Source organism: Eleutherodactylus coqui, chromosome 3, assembly GCF_035609145.1.
Source record: "Eleutherodactylus coqui strain aEleCoq1 chromosome 3, aEleCoq1.hap1, whole genome shotgun sequence".
Lineage (NCBI taxonomy): Eukaryota > Metazoa > Chordata > Amphibia > Anura > Eleutherodactylidae > Eleutherodactylus > Eleutherodactylus coqui.
The window spans coordinates 24,244,471-24,270,253 of NC_089839.1; the positions used below are offsets into that span (position 1 = coordinate 24,244,471).

General features: G+C 45.2%; 2 protein-coding genes across 2 annotated transcripts; both read left to right on the forward strand.

Annotated features, from left to right (window-relative positions):
- Positions 1 to 7,705: 7,705 nt before the first annotated feature.
- Positions 7,706 to 9,694, forward strand: LOC136620100 (DNA ligase 1-like). Its single transcript, XM_066594825.1, has 5 exons — positions 7,706 to 7,858; positions 7,909 to 8,138; positions 8,592 to 8,853; positions 8,932 to 9,305; positions 9,403 to 9,694. The coding sequence occupies exons 1-5, from the start codon at positions 7,706 to 7,708 to the stop codon at positions 9,692 to 9,694; spliced, it is 1,311 nt and encodes a 436-aa protein (XP_066450922.1).
- A 161-nt stretch (positions 9,695 to 9,855) lies between these two features.
- LOC136620101 (uncharacterized protein DDB_G0286299-like) lies at positions 9,856 to 10,611 on the forward strand. The gene is made up of 2 exons (XM_066594826.1): positions 9,856 to 9,922; positions 10,043 to 10,611. Exons 1-2 carry the CDS (start codon positions 9,856 to 9,858, stop codon positions 10,609 to 10,611), a joined length of 636 nt encoding a protein of 211 aa, XP_066450923.1.
- The last annotated feature ends 15,172 nt before the right edge of the window (positions 10,612 to 25,783 follow it).

The window sequence follows — 25,783 nt, forward strand, 5'->3', positions numbered from 1 at the left end:
GTCACTACACTGTGGGGGGAATGCGGAAGTAATACGGCGGAAGCCTCCCGACTCAGCGATCACGTGACAGCTGGGGTCAGGTGGCACACAGCGGTCACATGAACGCTAGTCAGAATGCGGAAGTAATACTTCCACATTCTCCCTTTAGCCTCCCGGCCCAACGATCATGTAAGAACTGTGGTCAGGTGACAACCGGCGGTCACATGATCGCCGGTTGGAATCTCCATGCATTACATAGCGCTAATTGAGTGCTATGTAATGTGTAAAGGAGAAGGCAGAAAGGGTTAAAAACCTTTTCTGCCTTCTCCTCAGGGGTCCTTGATGAGGACCAGTGCAGGAGTGCATCTGCACCCGATGTGTCTGATGATCGGGTGCAGATGCACTCCTGCACTGCAGTGTTGGGCCTGTCCCAACATCAGGGCTGTGGAGGAAAATAATGATGTCGGGGCAGGCCCGACATTGGATTGGAAAGGGTTAAAAGACAGTTTGAGTGACCCTTTTGAGGGATCATTTTGCATAGCTACTAATGGGTACTAATATCCATTAGCAACTAATTAACATCATTTGCATGTAAATCAGCCACCACCTGATGTATTTACAGAACAGCAGGTGGTCTGTTCTTTAAATACATGACCTCTGTAGATCTCCCCAAAGCTCTAATGCTGGATACATCCCTGGACAAATCAAGTATAGAGAGAGCGCACAGAGTGGGGCCCCCCGGACAATCGGGAACTGACCAATGCCCTAGACAAGTGATCGCCAAATATCTAAACTGGGCTGTGAAGGAGAATATCCTGAAACTATTTTGACGCCAGCAAATCCTAAAAGTCAGAAACCTTGAAATACTAATATTTCAAGATTTCTCAGCATCAGTGGCCCAAAAACAAAAATCCTTTACAACAGTCTGCAAACATCTCCACGATAACTCTATACGATTCCAGCTGTTTCCAGCAAAGCTGAGGGTGCAGGATAACGGAAGACAGCTACTCTTCGATGATCCACAAATGGCGGCCCAACACTTCCATCTCCGAGCCGACAGACAACCACAATAACCCATATATCTGCGGTCTTTAAGGCACTGCGGCGTGGCAATTTACTGCCCTGCCACTCTATAAGATGAACTTATTCAGTTCCCTTTTTACAAAAGGGATTTCTATGACACAGTTTGTAACTAAATTTATTTTAACAGTTGCAGTTGGAACTCAAGATTTGACGCCATTATGACTCTCTCATCCATTGTTGTCTAGACCTGATGCCATGGCACACGGGCCCTCAGACGTGCCTCTTCAAACCCTTTGCCGCTCGCTTGGACGGCCGGGGAAAAGGTACAGCATAACCATGCAGCACATAAATCACCATACCCCCATAACATGACAGACATAACTGATGAGACAGGACAGGAATACCTCACACCCACACAGATAAAAGTGGTCTTGTGGAATCTAGCAGGTCTCAACACACCGATCAAAAAAATATCCTTACACATTTGAGACGTCTACATCCCGATATCTTTTTCCTGCAAGAAACACACTGGAAGCACGACTCCGGAGCCACCCTAAAAGCCCCCTGGCTAGATTCATGTTATACAGCAAACTATATGTCCAAAAAATAGGGGGTAGCTATCCTCCTTTATAGAGGTCTGACATACTTAGTGGAAGAGGAACTGGCAGACAAGGAGGGCAGATTCTTGCTCCTCAGATCAAAGATACACAACATAGACTATACCTTAATAGGCTGAACTAGATGAACATTGTTTTCATTCAGCCTAACATACTATAATACTATGTATGTTACTCAACCTCTATGCCCCTAACCAGAAAACCAATAGCGTTTTTGTAAAAATAAATGCCCTACTGTTACAAAAGCAGTACCCCAACCTGATAGTGGGAGGAGACCTTAACACCATCACCCACCCCACTCTAGACAGATCCTCCTAGAATACAAGTCTCACAAAGGCCTCCAGGGACCTGCTTCATCTGCGTCTCCCGATTGAGGTGTCAGACCATGCACCAATCACCTTGTCATTTCAAGGTAAAGAAACACAGAGGAAAACTAGAATGTGGTTCTTCCCGGCATATCTCTACCACTCAGAGGATTTCGGGAACTATTTGAAAATACATTGGGCAAACTATCTCGATAATAACATTGAACATTTCAAGAATGCAGGCCTCTTCTGGGCAGCTTCAAAGGCGGTCATGTGAGGCCATATAATAAATTACACCTCAAACGAGCGAAAGTATATCAGACAACAATTCTCCAAGTTGCAACACAACTTGCTTACAGCACTAAAACCGTAAACTCAACTCCCGTGCCAATAGAACAAGGACACATATAACCACACAAGACATATTCTAGAGTCCTATGTCCAAAGTCAGGCTCTCCGGCTTACAAAAATGGATCAAAATAAATATTACCGGCAGGCCAACAAACCGGGTCGCTTATTGGCCCGCTTAGCAAAGGCATGGTCTAAGAATAAACCTATCTTGTCCCTCACTGATCCAATAACAAACACCACAACTCCAAATCAGGAAAATGGAAAATATCTTACCTGACTATTTTGAGGACCTGTATTTTCCTATTAGACAGTGACTCTAAGTACCTGACAAAACTACTAGCTAACCGCCTGCAAACCTTATGTCTGCAACTTCTCCACCCCTCCCAGAGGGGCTTTACGAATAATAGACACTCTACCGAAAATTCCAAGCGGCGCTAGCTGCGACGATCGAGGCCAAAAACGCTGTTGCTGAGCCTAGATGCAGAAAAGGCATTCGACAAAGTGTCCTGGCCCTTCCTACAGCTCTCCCTACAAAAAAGGCACTTTGGCACAAATTTCTATAATTTTATTGATTATATCCATAATAACGCCTCGACCACCCTGACGATAAATAGAGACAATGTACATCCGATACACATGTTTTGAGGCACTAGACAGGGCTGTCCTCTCTTGCCTTTTCTTTGAAATCTCTCTCTACATACCCTACTGTACCATCTTCAACCAGCTCCTCTTGACTTGTCATCCTGCTCACATCACCCTAATATATCTATAACGCATTTGCGGATGATGTACTTTTGTGCATCAAGGACCCAGCCCATGCACTCCCGGAAATTCTCTAGGACCTCCAAAATGTAGGCCCACTTTCAGGATATACTCTGAATTTGGAAAAAAACAGAGGCTTTATTACCAAAAGACTCGCGAAGGCCATGCTGGACCTATCATTACCCCTTTCAATGGCGAATATGCTTTATCACCTATCTGGAGATACATATACCTAAAAATTCACGTGAAAAATATAGTGCGAATATCAAACTGTTAGGATTGGGGTTGCCACCAGGAGTTCTTGGGTCCAAGCTGACATCTCTGTCCGGGGTTCCCCCACTCTGGGGGTTGGTCACAGCAGCCAGCTGTGTGCCCCACATCGTGCGCCCGTCCACCGTTCGGCCACGCGGCACTCTGGTCAGTGCGTGCCGCTAGGGGGAGGTGGTTTTATGATTCCCCCTGGTGGTCGTGTGACTTCTCCTCGATCCGTTCTGCTGACACCCGCGATTTCTGACTTGACTTCCAGTGTTTTGACTACTGCTTGCCTCTGACTTCGTCTCTGATTATTCTTCGGTACTGGGCACGTGCTTTCTGGTTCTGACCCTGCCTGGTTTTGACTATTCTCTGGTTGCTGATTACGCCCTGTTACCTTCAGGTTCGCACCTGTCTGTCTCCCAGTCCCTCCTTCCCGGGATCCATTACACGAGTGCAGCGTAGAGACAGTCGCCCAGTTGTAGCCCAGGGGGACAAGTAGTTGGGACACGGGAGAGGGTTGGCATAGGGAGTCCCTGTCCATCCCTAAGAGCAACACTGGGCATACAGTTGCTGGGAACCTGTTTCAAACTTCCTGTTTAAACCCTGATATGGTGGCTGTTGCGGCCCTTGCTAATCAGGTGCAACCCTTAACTGGGTTGGTGTAAGATTTGTCTGCTCGGCTTCAGCATCAGGAGCAGAACGCTGCTGGTACTCCAGTCACCATTGCTGCAGTTTCGGACTCGGGGGTCAAACCTAGGGTTGCGCTACCTGACGTGTTTTCGGGTGACCGTAAGACGTTCTTCGTTTCCGTGATGCATGCAAATTATATTTTGAATTACGCCCCCACTCGTCGGGTTCAGAGTATCAAAGGGTGGGCATAGTAATTTCACGCTTGATAGGCGACCCGCAACACTGGGCATTTTCGCTGTCCTCCAACTCACCACCCTGCCAATCGGTTGATGCCTTTTTCGCGGCCCTCGGGCAGATATATAATGAGCCAGATAGAGCGGGATATGCCGTGAGCAAGTTGTTAGGTCTTTGGCAGGGTAGTCGTCCTGCAAAAGAGTTCTGCTACCAGTTTTGGCAGTTTTGTGTTGAGTCTAGATGGAATGACTGCGCTCTGAAAGATTTGTTTCTGACTGGGTTGTCAGAGTCAGTTAAAGGTCTGCTGTTGTCACACCCGGAACCTGAGACCTTAGAACAGGCTATGACTATCGCTGTAAAGGCTGACCATCGTCTTAGGGCCCCACGCAAGACTTAGACCAAACTGGCCGTGAGCTGGTCCGAGAATCTGCCCGTGACCTCAGCTACCAACGGAGTTAAGGCAATGGAAGTGGGCTCCTTGTCCCTGAAGGAGAGCAAGGAATTTAAGCTCAGGAACCAATTATGCCTATATTGCAGAGGCCCAGGTCATCGGGTCGCCAGCTGCCCCAAGAAACAGCCGTTGGAAAACTTCTGCTCCTAGGCGATGTCCAGAGGGATCCCCTAGGAGCTGGGGTACTTCTGGAATGTTTTAAATTTTTAGTGCTGTTCTCTATTACGTATAACACGCATATGCTCAATGGTCTGGCCTTCATTGATTCGGGGGCCACCACGAACTTTGTTAATTTTGAGTTTAAGTCTATGTCTGCATGCCTGTTACCAGTGAATCCTACCATCTGGGTCTCGGGTATCGATTCCACCCCGTTATCAGCGGGGTTAATCAGTAAGAGGACCCCTGAACTAGTTTTTTTCTGTAGGAGCACTACATTCAGAGGTGTGCTCATTCCTGGTTATGGAGAGCCTTTCCGTGGATTTGGTCCTTGGATTACCCTGGCTCCGGCAGCACAACCCCCAGTTTGATTGGTCCACCTCTGAACTAGTACTATGGGGGGCAAGGTTGTGGTGAGCATTTAGTCTCCGTCCAGGTGCACTCCACTGAGTGTAAGGTAAAGGGGTTACCTCCGTATATTAAAGATTTTTCTGATGTCTTCTCCAAATAACTTTCTGAGACATTACCCCCACACCGGGAATGGGATTGTAAGATCGATCATATTGCCGGTAGCAAGATACCTAAGGGGGGGAATATATAACGTAACTGTCCCTGAACGTGACGCAATGAAGGAGTATATCACTGAGAGCCTCGCCAAGGAACATATACGTGCTTCTGAATCGCAGGGGCAGGGTTATTTTTCGTAGAAAAGAAGGATGGTAGGCCCCGGCCCTGTGTTGATTATAAAGCCTTGAACAGGATAACAGCGTTTAATACACTGTTGGGGCATTTTGAATGTATAGTAAATGCCATTCGAGTTATTTAACGCACCAGCTATTTTTCACAATTTTATGAATACCATTTTCCATGACATTCTGGGCGCATTTATGGTTGTTTAGTTGGATGACATTCTGGTTTTCTCTCCTGATTGGGAGAGCCATGTCAGGCATTTAGGGACTGTGCTGTCCCGTCTTTGAGCTCATCAATTGTATGCTAAGTTGGAGAAATTCTTTTTTGGTGTACAGGAAATTGCCTTTCTGGGATATGTCATTTCTCCATTGGCCATCACCGATTGGGTGCAACTCACCAACTTAAAGGCGTTACAACACTTTTTGGGGTTCGCAAACTTAGATCGGAAATTCATTAGGAACTTTTCAGTGGTTGCCAAACCCTTGACTGACTTGACCAAGAAGGGAGCTAGGGTTGATTCCTGGTCGGGGGAGGCAGTAGAGGCCTTTGCACTTCTCAAGAATGCTTTTTCCACAGCACCGGTGTTGGCTTAGCCGGAGCTAGATCACCCATTCATCATTGAAGTGGATGCCTCTGAGCATGCTGTGGGGGCAGTCCTCTTGCAAGAATCACCCGGCTGACCTGGTCTCCAGCCCTGTACATTCTTTTCCAGAAAATTTTATCAGGTAGAACGCAACTATGATATTGGCAACAGGGAATTATTGGCCATAAAATAGGCATTTGATGAGTGGAGACATTTCTTAGAAAGCGCTCATCATACTATTACATCCTCATGGACCATAAGAATCTGGTTTATCTCGAGTCCTCTAAGCACTTGAACGCACGTCAGGCTAGGTGGGCATTGTTTTTTTCGCGTTTCAATTTTGTAGTCACCTATGTGCCGGGGTCCAAGAATGTCAATACAGATGCATTGTCACGCAGCTTCGGGGTTCTCGAGGTAGAGGAGCCTTAGCCAGAGAGTATTCTAGGCCTGGGCATGGTTATCGCCGCTCTTTCATCTGACACCTCTGCTTTACTCCAATTGGCTCAGCATTCAGTTCCTCAAGGCCTTCCAGAAGGAAGGCTGTTTGTACCCCATGCCGTGCGGGTCCTTATATTGGAGAAGGTTTATCCATCGGTTTTAGCTGGACATCCAGGGGTCCAAGGCACTCTGGAGCTCTGTGGCCGTTTGTATTGGTGGCCACAAATGTCTTGGAATGTCCGGGAGTTTGTCAAGTCCTGCTCAATCTGTGCTCAAGGGAAGAGTGTACAGAGATGACCAGGAGGTCCACTTTGTCCTCTTCCTGTTCCGGAGGGGCTATGGACCCATCTATTATTTTTTACTTGCATACAAAATGCACAAAAATAAAATTTAAAAAAGTATAGCAGAAATGCAATTAAAACTACATGAAATCGTGCAAAAAATTTAAGATGACGAAGACAAAAAAGATAAAGGTGACAAAGACGACAAAGAAGATGAAGACAAAGATGACAAAGATGGCGACGAAAAAGATAAAGAAGCGGAAGACAAACAAGATGACGACGACGGCGAAGAAGAAAACAAAGAAGACAACAATGAAAATGATGGGGAAGATGAAGAGAATAAAGACGAAGAAGAAAACGTAGAAGACGACGAAGATAAAAAAGACGACGACGAAGAAGCCAAAGATGATGACAAAAAAGTCGAAGAAGTTAAATAAGCTGAAGAAGACGACAAAGAAGACGATGAAGAAGACGATGAAGAAGACGACAAAGAAGACGATGAAGAAGACAAAAATGACGAAGACAGAGACGAAAAAGATAAAGAAACTGAAGTTGAAGGCGACGAATAAGCTGAAGACGAAGAAAATGATGATTATAAAGATGAGGACAATGAGAAAAAAGAAGACGAAGATGATGAATAAGATGAAGAAAAAGACGAAGAGGCTGAAGAAGCTGAAGACGAAGAAGAAGACAAAGATGAAGAAGAAGAAGAAGAAGAAAACAAAGAAGATGATGCAGACAAAGACAAATAAGACAACGAAAACAACGAGGAAGACGAACACGAAGATGAAGATGAAAAAGCTAAAAACAAAGAAGACGAAGATGACAGCAAAAAAAAGATGAAGTTGAATTAGCTAAAGAGAAATATGACAAGGAAGACGACGAAGAAGAGGAAGACCACGAAAAAGACCAAGAAGCTGAAGACAAAGAAGACAAAGAAGTCAAAATAGATGAAGAAGCTGAAGATGAAGATGATAATAATGACGAAGAAGATGACGAGGAAGACGAAGACTATGAATAAGACGAAGAACAAAAAGACGAAGATGACAATGACGAAGAAGATAATGAAGATGACGAGGAAGACAAAGAAGATAATGAATAAGGCGAAGAAGAAAAAGTCGAAGACAAAGAAGATGAAAAAGACAAAGAAGCTGAAGAAGCTGAAGACAAACAAGAAGACAAAAAAGACGAACAAGCTGAAGATGAAGAAGACCAAGAAGAAGACGAAGACAAAGCTGAAGAAGAAGACGACAATGAAGAAGACGGAGATGAAGATGACGAAGACAAAGAAGATGAAGATGACAAAAACGAAGACGCAGAAGATGAAGGAGACAAAAAAGACAAAGAAGCTGAAGATGAAGAAGACGAAAAGATGAAGAAGCTGTAGGTGAAGAAGACGAAGACAAAAAAGAACAAGAAGATATAAGTGAAGAAGACAAAGACAAAGAAGATGAAGATGACAAAGAAGATGAAGAAAATGAAGAAAAAGAAGACAGACAAAAAACAAAGAAGACAGAAAAAAAAGACAAAGAGGAAGACGACGAAGACAAAGACAATGAAGATGACAAAGAAGAGGAAGAAAAAGAAGACAGACAAAAAAACGAAGAAGACGTAGAGAAAAAAGACTAAGAAGCTGAAAATGAAGAAGACGGAGACAAAGAAGATGAAGACAAAGAAGACAAGAAAACAAAGACAAGCGACGAAAAAAAAAGAAGACGAAGAAACTGAAGACGAAAAAGATGACAAAGATGAAGACAAAGAAGACTAAGACAGAAGATGAAGAAGATGAAGATGAAGAAGAAGACGAGGACCAAGAAGAAGACAAAAATAAAAAAGACGAAGAAAGAGGATGAAGAAAAAGACGAAGAAGAAAAAGTCAAAGACTAAGAAGATGAAAAAGACAAAGAAGCTGAAGAAGCAAAAGACAAAGAAGACAAAAAAGACGAACACGCTGAAGATGAAGAAGACCAAGAAGAAGACGAAGACAAAGCTGAAGAAGACGACCATGAAGAAGACGGAGATGAAGATGACGAAGACAAAGAAGATGAAGATGACAAAAACGAAGACGCAGAAGATGAAGGAGACAAAAAAGACAAAAGCTGAAGATGAAGAAGACGAAAAGATGAAGAAGCTGTAGGTGAAGAAGACGAAGACAAAAAAGAACAAGAAGATATAGGTGAAGAAGACAAAGACAAAGAAGATGAAGATGACGAAGAAGATGAAGAAGATGAAGGCAAAGAAGACGACGAAGAAGACGAAAAAGACAAAGAAGCTGAAGATGAAAAAGACGAAAAAAAAGAAAAAGACAAAGAACCTGAAAACAAAGAAGAAGATGACGAAGAAAATAAGGAAGAAGATGAAGATGACAAAAAAGACGAAGAAGCTAAAGGCAAAAAAAAGGAAGAAGATGATAAAGACGAATACAAAGAAGACGAAAAAGATGAAGAGGCTGAAGACGAGGAGGACAAAGAAGACAAAGAAAACAAAGAAGATGAAGAAGACAACGAATAAGACGAAGACAAAGAAAATGAAGAAACTGAAGACAAAAAAGTCGAAAAAGACGACAAAAAAGAAAACGAAGATGACGAAGACAACGACGAAGACCAAAAAGATGAAGATGATGAAGACGTAGACGAAGATGAAAAAGACAAAGAAACGAAGATGACGAGGACGACGAAGACAAAAAAGATGAAGACTCAATAGACAACGAAGAAGATGAAGAAGACGGAGACAAAGAAGATGGAGTAGACAAAAAAGATGAAGATGAGGAAGAAGACGAAGACGACTACGAAAACGACAAGGAAGACAAAGATGACGAAGAAGACGAAGATAAAAAATATGAAGATGACGATGAAAAAGAGGAAGAAGCTGAAGACGAAGAAGACCACGAAAAAGACGATGACGAGGAAGACCACAAGGAAAACGAAGACAACGAATAGGAAGAAAAAGACGAAGACGTAGAAAATGAAAAGGACAAAGAAGCTGAAGAAGCTAAAGATAAAGAAGTTGAAAATGAAGAAGACATAGACAAAGAAGACGAAGACAAAAAAACTAAGACAAACGACGAAAAAAGAAGACGAAGAAACTGAAGACGAAAAAGATGACAAAGATGAAGACGAAGAAGACTAAGACAGAAGACGAAGAAGAAGATAAAGAAGAAGCTGAAGGCGAAGAAAATGTAGACAAAGTACACAAAGACAACGAAGACAAAAAAGACGAAGAAGATGAAGACAAAGAAGACGCCAAAGACAAAGAAGACGACGAAGACAAAGACAAAGAAGATTAAGACAAAGAAGGCGAAGATGACGAAGAATACGAAGAAGACAAAGAAGATGAAGAAGAAAACAAATGCAAAGAAGATGAATTAGACAAAAAAGACAAAGAAGACAAAAAAGACAAAGAAGCTAAAGACAAGGGAGAAGACGACAACAATGAAGACGAATACAAAGAAGATGAAAAAGATGAGGAAGCTGAAGACAAAGAGGACCAAGAAGAAGACAAAAATGAAAAAGACGAAGAAAGGATGAAAATGAAGAAGCTGAAAACGAAGAGGACAAAGAAGACAAAGAAAACAAAGAAGATTAAGAAGACGATGAAGAAGACAAAGACAAAGAAAATGAAGAAGCTGAAGACGAAAAAGACGAAGATGAAAAAGATGAAGATGACGACAAAAAAGATGAAGAAGCTGAAGACAAAGAAGACCATAAAAAAGACGATGACGAAGAAGATCACAAGGAAAACAAAGACAACGAATAGGACGAAGAAAAGGACGAAGATGAAGAAGATGAAAAGGACAAAGAAGCTGAAGAAGCTAAAGACAAAGAAGAAAATGACTAAGAAGATGATGAAGATGTGATAGAAAAGACTAAAAAGCTTTAGACGAAGAAGAAGAAGATGAGGACAAAGAAGGGAAAGATGAAGACGGTAAAGTCAATGACAAAAAGACGAAGACGAAAAAGAAAGAAGCTGAAGACGAAAAGATGAAGATGCTAAAGACGAAGAAGACAAAAAAGACGAAGACGAAGAAGGCAAAGAAGACGAAGAAGAAAAAACACGAAGACGAAGACAAAGTAGACGAAGATAAAGAAGATGAAGACAAAAAGCACAAAGACAAAGGAGAAGATGAAAAAGATCACGAAGAAGACGAAGACAAAAAAGACAAAGAAGACAACAAAGATGATGAAGCAGACTAAAACAGAAGACGAAGAAGACAAATAAAGAAGACGAAGAAGCTGAAGATGAAACAGATGAAGAAGAAGACGAAGAAGAGAATGTAGAAAACAAAAAAATGAAGAAACTGAAGTTGAAGAAAAAGCAAAGACAACAAAGAAAACGAAGACAAAAAAGATGAAGAGTACAAAGAAGGCGAAGACAAAAAAGATGAAGAAGACGATGAAGACCACGAAAAAGAAGAATACAAAGATAAAGACAAAAAAGACGGAGACAAAGTAGACGACGAAAAAGATGAAAAAGACAAGATAAATACGAAGAAGATGAAGTAGACGGAAAATATAAAAAAGACGAAGAAACTGAAACCGAAGAAGATGAAGAAGACGACGAAGAAAGCAAAGAAGATGAAAATAAAGAAGACGAAGAACACAACAAAGAAGATGAAGACAAAGTAGTTGAAGACAAAGACGAAAAAGATGGAGAAGACGAAGAAGACAAAAAAGATGAATAGGCTGTAGATGAAGACAAAGAAGACAACGAAGTAGACAAAAAAGATAACTGAAACCGAAGAAGATGAAGAAGACGACGAAGAAAGCAAAGAAGATGAAAATAAAGAAGACGAAGAACACAACAAAGAAGATGAAGACAAAGTAGTTGAAGACAAAGACGAAAAAGATGGAGAAGACGAAGAAGACAAAAAAGATGAATACGCTGTACAAAGAAGTTGAAGATGAAGAAGCTAAAGACGAAAAAGACAAGGAAGAATAAAATGACGACGATAAAGTCGAATACAAAGAAGACAAAGACGACGCAGTATAGGGAGACCCCTGTAACATTTAAGTGGAAGCAGTATAGGCAGACCCCTGTAACATCCTTTTGGCAGCAGTATAGGCAGACCCTGTAACATTTAAGTGGCAGCAGTATAGGCAGACCCAAGTAACATCCTTGTGGCAGCAGTATTGGCAGACCCTGTAAAATTTACGTGGCAGCAGAATAGGCAGACCCCAGTAACATCCTTGTGGCAGCAGTATAGGCAGACCCCTGTAACATTTTTGTGGCAGCAGAATAGGCAGACCCCAGTAACATCCTTGTGGCAGCAGTATAGGCAGACCCCTGTAACATTTAAGTGGCACCAGTATAGGCAGACCCTAGTAACATCTTTTTGGCAGCAGTATAGGCAGACCCTTGTAACATTTACGTGGCAGAAGTAAAGGCAGACCTCTGTAACATTTATATGGCAGAAGTATAGGCAGACCCCAGTAACATCCTTGTGGCAGCACTATAGACAGACCCCTGTAATATTCAGGTGGCAGCAGTATAGGCAGACCCCTGTAAAATTTAAGTGGCAGCAGTATAGGCAGACCCCAGTAACATCCTTGTGGCAGCAGTATAAGCAGACCCCTGTTACAATAAAGTGGCAGCAGTATAGGCAGACCCAAGTAATATCCTTGTGGCAGCAGTATAGGCAGACCCCTTGAACATTTACGTGGCAGCAGTATAGGCAGACCCCAGTAACATCGTTATGGGAGCAGTATAGGAAGACCCCTGTAAAAATTACATGGCAGCAGAATAGGCAGACCCCAGTAACATCCTTGTGGCAGCAGTATTGGCAGACCCCTGTAACATTTACGTGGCAGCAGTAGAGGCAGACCCCAGCAACATGCTTGTGGCAGCAGTATACGCAGACCCCTGTAACATTTAAGTGACAGCAGTATAGGCAGACCGTAGTAACATCATTGTGGCAGCAGTATAGGCAGACCCCTGTAACATTTACAGTACATGGAAGAAGTATAGGCAGACCCCTGTAACATTTATGTGGCAGACGTATAGGCTGACTCCTGTAACATTTAAGTGGCAGCAGTATAGGCAGACCCCAGTACCATCCTTGTGGCAGCAGTATAGGCAAACCCCTGTAACATTTACGTGGCAGCAGTATAGGCAGACCCAAGCAACATCCTTGTGGCAGCAGTATAGGCAGACCCCTGTAACTTTTAAGTGGCAGAAGTATAGGCAGACCCCAGTAACATCCTTGTAGCAGAAGTATAGGCAGACCCCTGTAACATTTAAGTGGCAGCACAATAGGCAGACCCCTGTAACGTCCTTGTGGCAGCAGTATAGGCAGACCCTGTAACACTTAAGTGGCAGCAGTATAGGCAGACCCCAGTAACATCCTTGTGGCAGCAGTATTGGCAGACCCTGTAAAATTTATGTGGCAACAGAATAGGCAGACCCCAGTAACATCCTTATGGCAGCAGTATAGGCAGACCCCTGTAACATTTAAGTGGCAGCAGTATAGGCAGACCTTAGTAACTTCCTTCTGGCAGCAGTATAGGCATACACTTGTAACATTTACGTGCCAGAAGTAAAGGTAGACCCCTGTAACATTTATGTGGCAGAAGTATAGGCAGACCCCAGTTTCATTTAAGTGGCAGCAGTATAGGCAGACCCCTGTAACATTTTCGTGGCAGCAGAATAGGCAGACCCCAGTAACATCCTTGTGGCAGCATTATAGGCAGAGCCCAGTAACATCTTTGTGGCAGCAGTATAGGCAGACCCTTGTAACATTTACATGGCAGAAGTAAAGGCAGACCTCTGTAACATTTTTGTGGCAGAAGTATAGGCAGACCCCAGTAACATCCTTGTGGCAGCACTATAGGCAGACCCCTGTAATATTCAGGTGGCAGCAGTATAGGCAGACCCCAGAAACATCCTTGTGGCAGCACTATAGGCAGACCCCTGTAATATTCAGGTGGCAGCAGTATAGACAGACCCCAGTAACATCCTTGTGGCAGCAGTATAGGCAGACCCTGTAACAATTAAGTGGCAGCAGTATAGGCAGACCCAAGTAACATCCTTGGGGCAGCAGTATTGGCAGACCCTGTAAAATTTACGTGGCAGCAGAATAGGCAGACCCCAGTAACATCCTTGTGGCAGCAGTATAGGCAGACCCCTGTAACATTTTCGTGGCAGCAGAATAGGCAGACCCCAGTAACATCCTTGTGGCACCAGTATAGGCAGCAGTATAGGCAGACCCTTGTAACATTTACGTGGTAGAAGTAAAGGCAGACCTCTGTAACATTTATATGGCAGAAGTATAGACAGACCCCAGTAACATCCTTGTGGCAGCACTATAGGCAGACCCCTGTAATATTCAGGTGGCAGCAGTATAGGCAGACCCCAGAAACATCCTTGTGGCAGCACTATAGGCAGACCCCTGTAATATTCAGGTGGCAGCAGTATAGGCAGACCCCAGAAACATCCTTGTGGCAGCAGTATAGGCAGACCCCTGTAAAATTTAAGTGGCAGCAGTATAGGCAGACCCCAATAACATCCTTGTGGCAGCAGTATAAGCAGACCATTGTAACATTTAAGTGGCAGCAGTATAGGCAGACCCAAGTAATATCCTTGTGGCAGCAGTATAGGCAGACCCCTGGAACATTTACGTGGCAGCACAATAGGCAGACCCCTGTAACATTTAAGTCGCAGCAGTATACGCAGGCCCCAGTAACATCGTTGTGGGAGCAGTATAGGCAGACCCCTGTAACATTTACGTGGAAGAAGTATAGGTAGACCCCAGTAACATCCTTGTGGCAGCAGTACTGGCAGACCCTGTAAAATTTATGTGGCAACAGAATAGGCAGACCCCAGTAACATCCTTGTGGCAGCAGTATAGGCAGACCCCTGTAACATTTAAGTGGCAGCAGTATAGGCAGACCCCAGCAACATGCTTGTGGCAGCAGTATACGCAGACCCCTGTAACATTTAAGTGACCGCAGTATAGGCAGACCGTAGTAACATCATTGTGGCAGCAGTATAGGCAGACCCCTGTAACATTCACGTAGAAGAAGTATAGGCAGACCCCTGTAACATTTATGTGGCAGATTATAGGCAGACTCCTATAACATTTAAGTGACAGCAGTATAGGCAGACCCCTGTAACATTCTTGTGGCAGCAGTATAAGCAGACCCCTGTAACATTTAGGTGGCAGCAGTATAGGCAGACTCCAGTAACATTTAAGTGACAGCAGTATAGGCAGACTGTAGTAACATCATTGTGGCAGCAGTATAGGCAGACCCCTGTAACATTTACGTGGAAGAAGTATAGGCAGACCCCTGTAACATTTATGTGGCAGACGTATAGGCTGACTCCTGTAACATTTAAGTGGCAGCAGTATAGGCAGACCCCAGTACCATCCTTGTGTCAGCAGTATAGGCTGACCCCTGTAACATTTACGTGGCAGCAGTATAGGCAGACCCCAGTACCATCGTTTTGGCAGCAGTATAGGCAGACCCTGTAACACTTAAGTGGCAGCAGTATAGACAGACCCCAGTAACATCCTTGTGGCAGCAGTATTAGCAGACCCTGTAAAATTTATGTGGCAACAGAATAGGCAGACCCCAGTAACATCCTTATGGCAGCAGTATAGGCAGACCCCTGTAACATTTAAGTGGCAGCAGTATAGGCAGACCTTAGTAACTTCCTTCTGGCAGCAGTATAGGCAGACACTTGTAACATTTACGTGCCAGAAGTAAAGGTAGACCCCTGTAACATTTATGTGGCAGAAGTATAGGCAGACCCCAGTTTCATTTAAGTGGCAGCAGTATAGGCAGACCCCTGTAACATTTTCGTGGCAGCAGAATAGGCAGACCCCAGTAACATCCTTGTGGCAGCATTATAGGCAGAGCCCAGTAACATCTTTGTGGCAGCAGTATAGGCAGACCCTTGTAACATTTACATGGCAGAAGTAAAGGCAGACCTCTGTAACATTTTTGTGGCAGAAGTATAGGCAGACCCCAGTAACATCCTTGTGGCAGCACTATAGGCAGACCCCTGTAATATTCAGGTGGCAGCAGTATAGGCAGACCCCAGAAACATCCTTGTGGCAGCACTATAGGCAGACCCCTGTAATATTCAGGTGGCAGCAGTATAGGCAGACCCCTGTAACATTTATGTGGCAGACGTATAAGCTGACTCCTGTAACATTTAAGTGGCAGCAGTATAGGCAGACCCCAGTACCATCCTTGTGTCAGCAGTATAGGCTGACCCCTGTAACATTTACGTGGCAGCAGTATAGGCAGACCCCAGTACCATCGTTTTGGCAGCAGTATAGGCAGACCCCTGTAACATGTTCGAGGCATCAGTATAGGTAGACCCCTGTAACATTTAAGTGGCAGCAGTATAGGCAGACCCCAGTAACATCCTTGTGGCAGCAATAGTGGCAGACCCCTGAAACATTTACGTGGCAGCAGTATAGGCAGACCCCAGCAACATGCTTGTGGCATCAGTATAGGCAGACCCCTGCAACATTTAAGTGAAAGCAGTATAGGCAGACTGTAGTAACATCATTGTGGCAGCAGTATAGGCATACCCCTGTAACAATTACATGGAAGAAGTATAGGCAGAACCCTGTAACATTTTATGTGGCAGATTATAGGCAGACTCCTGTAACATTTTAGTGACAGCAGTATAGGCAGACCCTTGTAACATCCTTGTGGCAGCAGTATAAGCAGACCCCAGTAACATCCTTGTGGCAGCAGTAAAGGCAGACCCCAGTAACATCCTTGTGGCAGCAGTATAGGCAAACCCCTGTAACATTTACGTGGCAGCAGTATAGGCAGACCCCAGTACCATCGTTTTGGCAGCAGTATAAGCTGACCCCTGTTACATTTACGTGGCAAAAGAATAGGCAAATCCCAGTAACATCCTTGTGGCAGCAGTATAGGCAGACCCCTGTAACATTTAGGTGGCAGCAGTATAGGCTGACCGCACTATCATCCTTGTGACAGCAGTATAGGCAGACCCCTGTAACATTTAAGTGGCAGCAGTATAGGCAGACCCCAGTAACATCCTTGTGGCAGCAGTATAAGCAGACCCCAGTAACATCCTTGTGGCAGCAGTAAAGGCAGACCCCAGTAACATCCTTGTGGCAGCAGTATAGGCAAACCCCTGTAACATTTACGTGGCAGCAGTATAGGCAGACCCCAGTACCATCGTTTTGGCAGCAGTATAAGCTGACCCCTGTTACATTTACGTGGCAAAAGAATAGGCAAATCCCAGTAACATCCTTGTGGCAGCAGTATAGGCAGACCCCTGTAACATTTAAGTGGCAGCAGTATAGGCAGACCCCAGTAACATCCTTGTGGCAGCAGTATAGGCAGACCCCTGTAACATTTTCGTGGCAGCAGAATAGGCAGACCCCAGTAACATCCTTCTGGCAGCAGTATAGGCAGACACTTGTAACATTTACGTGCCAGAAGTAAAGGTAGACCCCTGTAACATTTATGTGGCAGAAGTATAGGCAGACCCCAGTTTCATTTAAGTGGCAGCAGTATAGGCAGACCCCTGTAACATTTTCGTGGCAGCAGAATAGGCAGACCCTAGTAACATCCTTGTGGCAGCATTATAGGCAGAGCCCAGTAACATTTAAGTGGCAGCAGTAACGGCAGACCCTAGTAACATCTTTGTGGCAGCAGTATAGACAGACCCTTGTAACATTTACATGGCAGAAGTAAAGGCAGACCTCTGTAACATTTTTGTTGCAGAAGTATAGGCAGACCCCAGTAACATCCTTGTGGCAGCACTATAGGCAGACCCCTGTAATATTCAGGTGGCAGCAGTATAGGCAGACCCCAGAAACATCCTTGTGGAAGAAGTATAGGCAGAACCCTGTAACATTTTATGTGGCAGATTATAGGCAGACTCCTGTAACATTTTAGTGACAGCAGTATAGGCAGACCCTTGTAACATCCTTGTGGCAGCAGTATAAGCAGACCCCAGTAACATCCTTGTGGCAGCAGTAAAGGCAGACCCCAGTAACATCCTTGTGGCAGCAGTATAGGCAAACCCCTGTAACATTTACGTGGCAGCAGTATAGGCAGACCCCAGTACCATCGTTTTGGCAGCAGTATAAGCTGACCCCTGTTACATTTACGTGGCAAAAGAATAGGCAAATCCCAGTAACATCCTTGTGGCAGCAGTATAGGCAGACCCCTGTAACATTTAGGTGGCAGCAGTATAGGCTGACCGCACTATCATCCTTGTGACAGCAGTATAGGCAGACCCCTGTAACATTTAAGTGGCAGCAGTATAGGCAGACCCCAGTAACATCCTTGTGGCAGCAGTATAGGCAGACCCCTGTAACATTTTCGTGGCAGCAGAATAGGCAGACCCCAGTAACATCCTTCTGGCAGCAGTATAGGCAGACACTTGTAACATTTACGTGCCAGAAGTAAAGGTAGACCCCTGTAACATTTATGTGACAGAAGTATAGGCAGACCCCAGTTTCATTTAAGTGGCAGCAGTATAGGCAGACCCCTGTAACATTTTCGTGGCAGCAGAATAGGCAGACCCTAGTAACATCCTTGTGACAGCATTATAGGCAGAGCCCAGTAACATTTAAGTGGCAGCAGTAACGGCAGACCCTAGTAACATCTTTGTGGCAGCAGTATAGACAGACCCTTGTAACATTTACATGGCAGAAGTAAAGGCAGACCTCTGTAACATTTTTGTTGCAGAAGTATAGGCAGACCCCAGTAACATCCTTGTGGCAGCACTATAGGCAGACCCCTGTAATATTCAGGTGGCAGCAGTATAGGCAGACCCCAGAAACATCCTTGTGGCAGCAGTATAGGCAGGCCCCTGTAACATTTTCGTGGCAGCAGAATAGGCAGACCCCAGTAACATCCTTGTGGCAGCAGTATGGGCAGACCCCAGTAACATTTAAGTGGCAGCAGTATAGGCAGACCCTAGTAACATCTTTGTGGCAGCAGTATAGGCAGACCCTTGTAACATTTACATGGCAGAAGTAAAGGCAGACCTCTGTAACATTTATGTGGCAGAAGTATAGGCAGACCGCAGTAACATCCTTGTGGCAGCACTATGGGCAGACCCCTGTAATATTCAGGTGGCAGCAGTATAGGCAGACCCCAGAAAAATCCTTGTGGCAGCAGTATAGGCAGACCCCTGTAACATTTAAGTGGCAGCAGTATAGGCAGACCCCAGTAACATCCTTGTGGCAGCAGTATAGGCAGACCCCTGTAACATTTACGTGGCAGAAGTATTGGCAGACCCCTGTAACATTTAAGTCGCAGCAGTATAGGCAGATCCCAGTAACATCCTTGTGGGAGAAGTATAGGCAGACCCCTGTAAAAATTATGTGGCAGCAGTATAGGCAGACCCTAGTAACATCCTTGCGGCAGCAGTATAAGCAGACCCCTGTAACATTTACGTGGCAGCAGTATAGGCAGACCCCAGTAACATCCTTGTGAGAGCAGTATAGGCAGACCCCTGTAAAATTTACATGGCTGAAGTATAGGCAGACCCCTGTAACATTTAAGTGGCAGCAGTATAGGCAAACCCCAGTAACATCCTTGTGGGAGCAGTATTGGAAGACCCCTGTAAAATTTACGTGGCAAGAGAATAGGCAGACCCCAGTAACATCGTTGTGGCAGCAGTAAAGGCAGACCCCTGTAACATTTACGTGGCAGCAGTATAGGCAGACCCCTATAATATTTACGTGGCAGAAGTATAGGCAGACCCCTGTAACATTTAAGTCGCAGCAGTATAAGCAGACCCCAGTAACATCCTTGTGGCAGGAGTATAGGCAGACCCCTGTAAAATTTACATGGCTGAAGTATAGGCAGACCCCTGTAACATTTAAGTGGCAGCAGTATAGGCAAACCCCAGTAACATCCTTGTGGGAGCAGTATTGGAAGACCCCTGTAAAATTTACGTGGCAAGAGAATAGGCAGACCCCAGTAACATCGTTGTGGCAGCAGTAAAGGCAGACCCCTGTAACATTTACGTGGCAGCAGTATAGGCAGATCCCAGTAACATGCTTGTGACATCAGTATCGGCAGACCCCTGTAACATTTAAGTGACAGCAGTATAGGCAGACCGTAGTAACATCATTGTGGCAGCAGTATAGGCAGACCCCTGTAACATGTACGTGGAAAAAGTATAGGCAGACCCCTGTAGCATTTATGTGGCAGACGTATAGGCTGACTCCTGTAACATTTAAGTGGCAGCAGCATAGGCAGACCCCAGTAACATCCTTGTGGCAGCAGTATAGGCCGACCCCTCTAAAATGTACGTGGCAAAAGTGTAGTCCGACCCCAGTAACATCCTTTTGGCAGCAGTATAGGCAGACCCCTGTAACATTTACGTGGCAGCAGTATAAGCAGACCCTAGTAACATCCTTGTGGCTGCAGTATAAGCAGACCCTAGTAACTTCCTTGTGGCAGCAGTATAAGCAGACCCCTGTAACATTTACGTGGCAGAATTAAGGCAGACCCCAGTAACATTTATGTGGCAGCAGTATAGGCAGACCCCAGTAACATTTAAGTGGCAGCAGTGTAGGCAGACCCCAGTAACATCCTTGTGGCAGCACTATAGGCAGACCCCTGTAGTATTCAGGTGGCAGCAGTATAGGCAGACCCCAGAAACATCAATGTGGCAGCAGAATAGGCAGACCCCTGTAGCATTTAAGTGGCAGCAGTATAGGCAGACCCCAGTAACATCCTTGTGGCAGTAGTATAGGCAGACCCCTGTAACATTTAAGTGGCAGCAGTATAGGCAGACCTTAGTAACATCCTTCTGGCAGCAGTATAGGCAGACACTTGTAACATTTACGTGCCAGAAGTAAAGGTAGACCCCTGTAACATTTATGTGGCAGAAGTATAGGCAGACCTCAGTTTCATTTAAGTGGCAGCAGTAAGGCAGACCCCTGTAACATTTTCGTGGCAGCAGAATAGCATACCCCAGTAACATTCCTGTGGCAGCATTATACGCAGAGCCCAGTAACATTTAAGTGGCAGCAGTATAGGCAGACCCTAGTAGCATCTTTGTGGCAGCAGTATAGGCAGACCCTTGTAACATTTACATGGCAGAAGTAAAGGCAGACCTCTGTAACATTTTTCTGGCAGAAGTATAGGCAGACCCCAGTAACATCCTTGTGGCAGCACAATAGGCAGACCCCTGTAATATTCAGGTGGCAGCAGTATAAGCAGACCCCAGTAACATCCTTGTGGCAGCAGTATAGGCAGACCCCTGTAATATTTAAGTCGCAGCAGTATAGGCAGACCCCAGTAACATCCTTGTGGAAGCAGTATAGGCAGACCCCTGTAGAAATTACGAGGCAGCAGTATAGGCAGACAATAGAAAAATCCTTGCGGCAGCAGTAGATTCAGACCCCCCTGGAACATTTACGTGGCAGAAGTATAGACAGACTCCTGTACCATTTAAGTGGCAGCAGTATAGGCAGACCCCAGTAACATCCTTGTGGCAGCAGTATAGGCAGACCCCTGTAACATTTACGTGGCAGAAGTATAGGCAGACCCCTGTAACATTTAAGTGGCAGCAGTATAGGCAGACCCCTGTAGTATTCAGGTGGCAGCAGTATAGGCAGACCCCTGTAGTATTCAGGTGGCAGCAGTATAGGCAGACCCCAGAAACATCAATGTGGCAGCAGAATAGGCAGACCCCTGTAGCATTTAAGTGGCAGCAGTATAGGCAGACCCCAGTAACATCCTTGTGGCAGTAGTATAGGCAGACCCCTGTAACATTTAAGTGGCAGCAGTATAGGCAGACCTTAGTAACATCCTTCTGGCAGCAGTATAGGCAGACACTTGTAACATTTACGTGCCAGAAGTAAAGGTAGACCCCTGTAACATTTATGTGGCAGAAGTATAGGCAGACCTCAGTTTCATTTAAGTGGCAGCAGTAAGGCAGACCCCTGTAACATTTTCGTGGCAGCAGAATAGCATACCCCAGTAACATTCCTGTGGCAGCATTATACGCAGAGCCCAGTAACATTTAAGTGGCAGCAGTATAGGCAGACCCTAGTAGCATCTTTGTGGCAGCAGTATAGGCAGACCCTTGTAACATTTACATGGCAGAAGTAAAGGCAGACCTCTGTAACATTTTTCTGGCAGAAGTATAGGCAGACCCCAGTAACATCCTTGTGGCAGCACAATAGGCAGACCCCTGTAATATTCAGGTGGCAGCAGTATAAGCAGACCCCAGTAACATCCTTGTGGCAGCAGTATAGGCAGACCCCTGTAATATTTAAGTCGCAGCAGTATAGGCAGACCCCAGTAACATCCTTGTGGAAGCAGTATAGGCAGACCCCTGTAGAAATTACGAGGCAGCAGTATAGGCAGACAATAGAAAAATCCTTGCGGCAGCAGTAGATTCAGACCCCCCTGGAACATTTACGTGGCAGAAGTATAGACAGACTCCTGTACCATTTAAGTGGCAGCAGTATAGGCAGACCCCAGTAACATCCTTGTGGCAGCAGTATAGGCAGACCCCTGTAACATTTACGTGGCAGAAGTATAGGCAGACCCCTGTAACATTTAAGTGGCAGCAGTATAGGCAGACCCCTGTAGCATCCTTGTAGCAGCAGTATAGGCAGACCCTTGTAACATTTACGTGCCAGAAGTAAAGGTAGACCCCTGTAACATTTATGTGGCAGAAATATAGGCAGACCCCAGTTTCATTTAAGTGGCAGCAGTATAGGCAGACCCCTGTAACATTTTCGTGGCAGTGGCAGCAGTATAGGCAGACCCAAGTAACATCCTTGTGGCAGCAGTAAAGGCAGACCCCTGTAACTTTTAAGTGGCAGCAGTATAGGCAGACCCCAGTAACATCCTTGTGGCAGCAGTATAGGCAGATCCCTGTAACATTTATGTGGCAGCAGTATAGGCAGACCCAAGTAACATCCCTGTGGCAGCAGTATAGCCAGACCCCTGTAACATCCTTGTGGCAGCAGTATAGGCAGACCCCAGTAACATCCTTGTGGCAGCAGTATTGGCAGACCCTGTAAAATTTATGTGGCAACAGAACAGGCAGACCCCAGTAACATCCTTGTGGCAGCAGTATAGGCAGACCCCTGTAACATTTTCGTGGCAGCAAAATAGGCAGACCCCAGTAATATCCTTGTGGCAGCAGTATAGGCAGACCCCTGTAACATTTAAGTGGCAGCAGTATAGGCAGACCTTAGTAACATCCTTCTGGCAGCAGTATAGGCAGACACTGTAACATTTACGTGCCAGAAGCAAAGGTAGACCCCTGTAACATTTATGTGGCAGAAGTATAGGCAGACCCTAGTTTCATTTAAGTGGCAGCAGTATAGGCAGACCCCTGTAACATTTTTGTGGCAGCAGAACAGCATACCCCAGTAAAATCCTTGTGGCAGCAGTATAGGCAGACCCCAGTAACATTTAAGTGGCAGCAGTATAGGCAGACCCTAGTAACATTTACGTGGCAGAAGTAAAGGCAGACCTCTGTAACATTTATGTGGCAGAAGTATAGGCAGACCCCAGTAACATCCTTGTGGCAGCACTATAGGCAGACCCCTGTAATATTCAGGTGGCAGCAGTATAGGCAGACCCCAGAAACATCCTTGTGGCAGCAGTATAGGCAGACCCCTGTAACATTTAAGTGGCAGCAGTATAGGCAGACCCCAGTAACATCCTTGTGGCAGCAGTATAGGCAGACCCCTGTAACATTTAAGTGGCAGCAGTATAGGCAGACCCAAGTAATATACTTGTGGCAGCAGTATAAGCAGACCCCTGTAACAGTCACGTGGCAGAAGTATAGGCAGACCCCTGTAACATTTAAGTCGCAGTAGTATAGGCAGACCCCAGTAACATCCTTGTGGCAGCAGTATAGGCAGACCCCTGTAAAAATTACGAGGCAGCAGTATAGGCAGAGATTAGTAAAATCCTTGCGGCAGCAGTATAGGCAGACCCCCCTGTAACATTTACGTGGCAGAAGTATAAGCAGACTCCTGTAACATTTAAGTGGCAGCAGTATAGGCAGACCCCAGAAACATCCTTGTGGCAGCAGTATAGGCAGACCCCTGTAACATTTACGTGGCAGAAGTATAGGCAGACCCCTGTAACATTTAAGTGGCAGCAGTAAAGGCAGACCCCAGTAACATCTTTGTGGCAGCAGTATAGGCAGACCCCTGTAACATTTACGTGGCAGCAGTATAGGCAGACCCAAGTAACATCCTTGTGGCAGCAGTATAGGCAGACCCCTGTAACATTTAAGTGGCAGCAGTATAGGCAGACCCCAGTAACATCCTTGTGGCAGCAGTATAGGCAGACCCCTGTAACATTTATGTGGCAGCAGTATAGGTAGACCCAAGTAACATCCTTGTGGCAGCAGTATAGCCAGACCCCTGTAACATTTAAGTGGCAGCAGTATAGGCAGACCTCTGTAACATCCTTGTGGCAGCAGTATAGGCAGACCCTGTAACATTTAAGTGGCAGAAGTATAGGCAGACCCCAGTAACATCCTTGTGGCAGCAGTATTGGCAGACCCTGTAAAATTTATGTGGCAACAGAATAGGCAGACCCCAGTAACATCCTTGTGACAGCAGTATAGGCAGACCCCTGTAACATTTTCGTGGCAGCAGACTAGGCAGACCCCAGTAACATCCTTGTGGCAGCAGTATAGGCAGACCCCTGTAATATTTAAGTGGCAGCAGTATAGGCAGACCTTAGTAACATCCTTCTGGCAGCAGTATAGGCAGACACTGTAACATTTACGTGCCAGAAGCAAAGGTAGACCCCTGTAACATTTACGTGGCAGAAGTATAGGCAGACTCCAGTTTCATTTAAGTGGCAGCAGTATAGGCAGACCCCTGTAACATTTTTGTGGCAGCAGAATAGCATACCCCAGTAAAATCCTTGTGGCAGCAGTATAGGCAGACCCCAGTAACATTTAAGTGGCAGCAGTATAGGCAGACCCCAGTAACATCTTTGTGGCAGCAGTATAGGCAGACCCTTGTAACATTTACGTGGCAGAAGTAAAGGCAGACCTCTGTAACATTTATGTGGCAGAAGTATAGGCAGATCCCAGTAACATCCTTGTGGCAGCACTATAGGCAGACCCCTGTAATATTCAGGTGGCAGCAGTATAGGCAGACCCCAGAAACATCCTTGTGGCAGCAGTATAGGCAGACCCCAGTAACATTTAAGTGGCAGCAGTATAGGCAGACCCCAGTAACATCCTTGTGGCAGCAGTATAGGCAGACCCCTATAACATTTAAGTGGCAGCAGTATAGGCAGACCCAAGTAATATACTTGTGGCAGCAGTATAAGCAGACCCCTGTAACAGTCACGTGGCAGAAGTATAGGCAGACCCCTGTAACATTTAAGTCGCAGTAGTATAGGCAGACCCCAGTAACATCGTCGTGGGAGCAGTATAGGCAGACCCCTGTAAAAATTACGAGGCAGCAGTATAGGCAGACATTAGTAAAATCCTTGCGGCAGCAGTATAGGCAGACCCCCCTGTAACTTTTACGTGGCAGCAGTATAGGCAGACCCCTGTACCATTTAAGTGGCAGCAGTATAGGCAGACCCCAGTAACATTTACATGGCAGAAGTATAGGCAGACCCCTGTAACATTTAAGTGGCAGCAGTATAGGCAGACCCCTGTAACATTTAAGTGGCAGCAGTATAGGCAGACCCTTGTAATTTTCTTGTAGCAGAAGTATAGGCAGGCAGACCCCAGTAAAATTTCTGTAATAAAAGTATAGGCCAGCCTCTGAAACATTGGGGTACCATGAGTGTAGGCGAAGGCTGGAAAAATTGGTTGGATAAGAGTGTAGGCGTGGGCCCGAAAAATAAGTGTACCTCTGAAAAATTTATCAACCGAGAGGGCAGGTGCAACCCATAAATATTTTTTGAAAAATATAGCTCACTGTTGCTTAGTTTGTAACAGAGCCTGGAGCAGCCCTGTTGAAAAAATTGATTCATGTTAAAGTATCAATACTTTTGAAACTTTGAAAAATTGTAAAAACATTGGTAGATGAGCCTTTTGGGCTGCAGAAAAATTGGCCGTTCAGC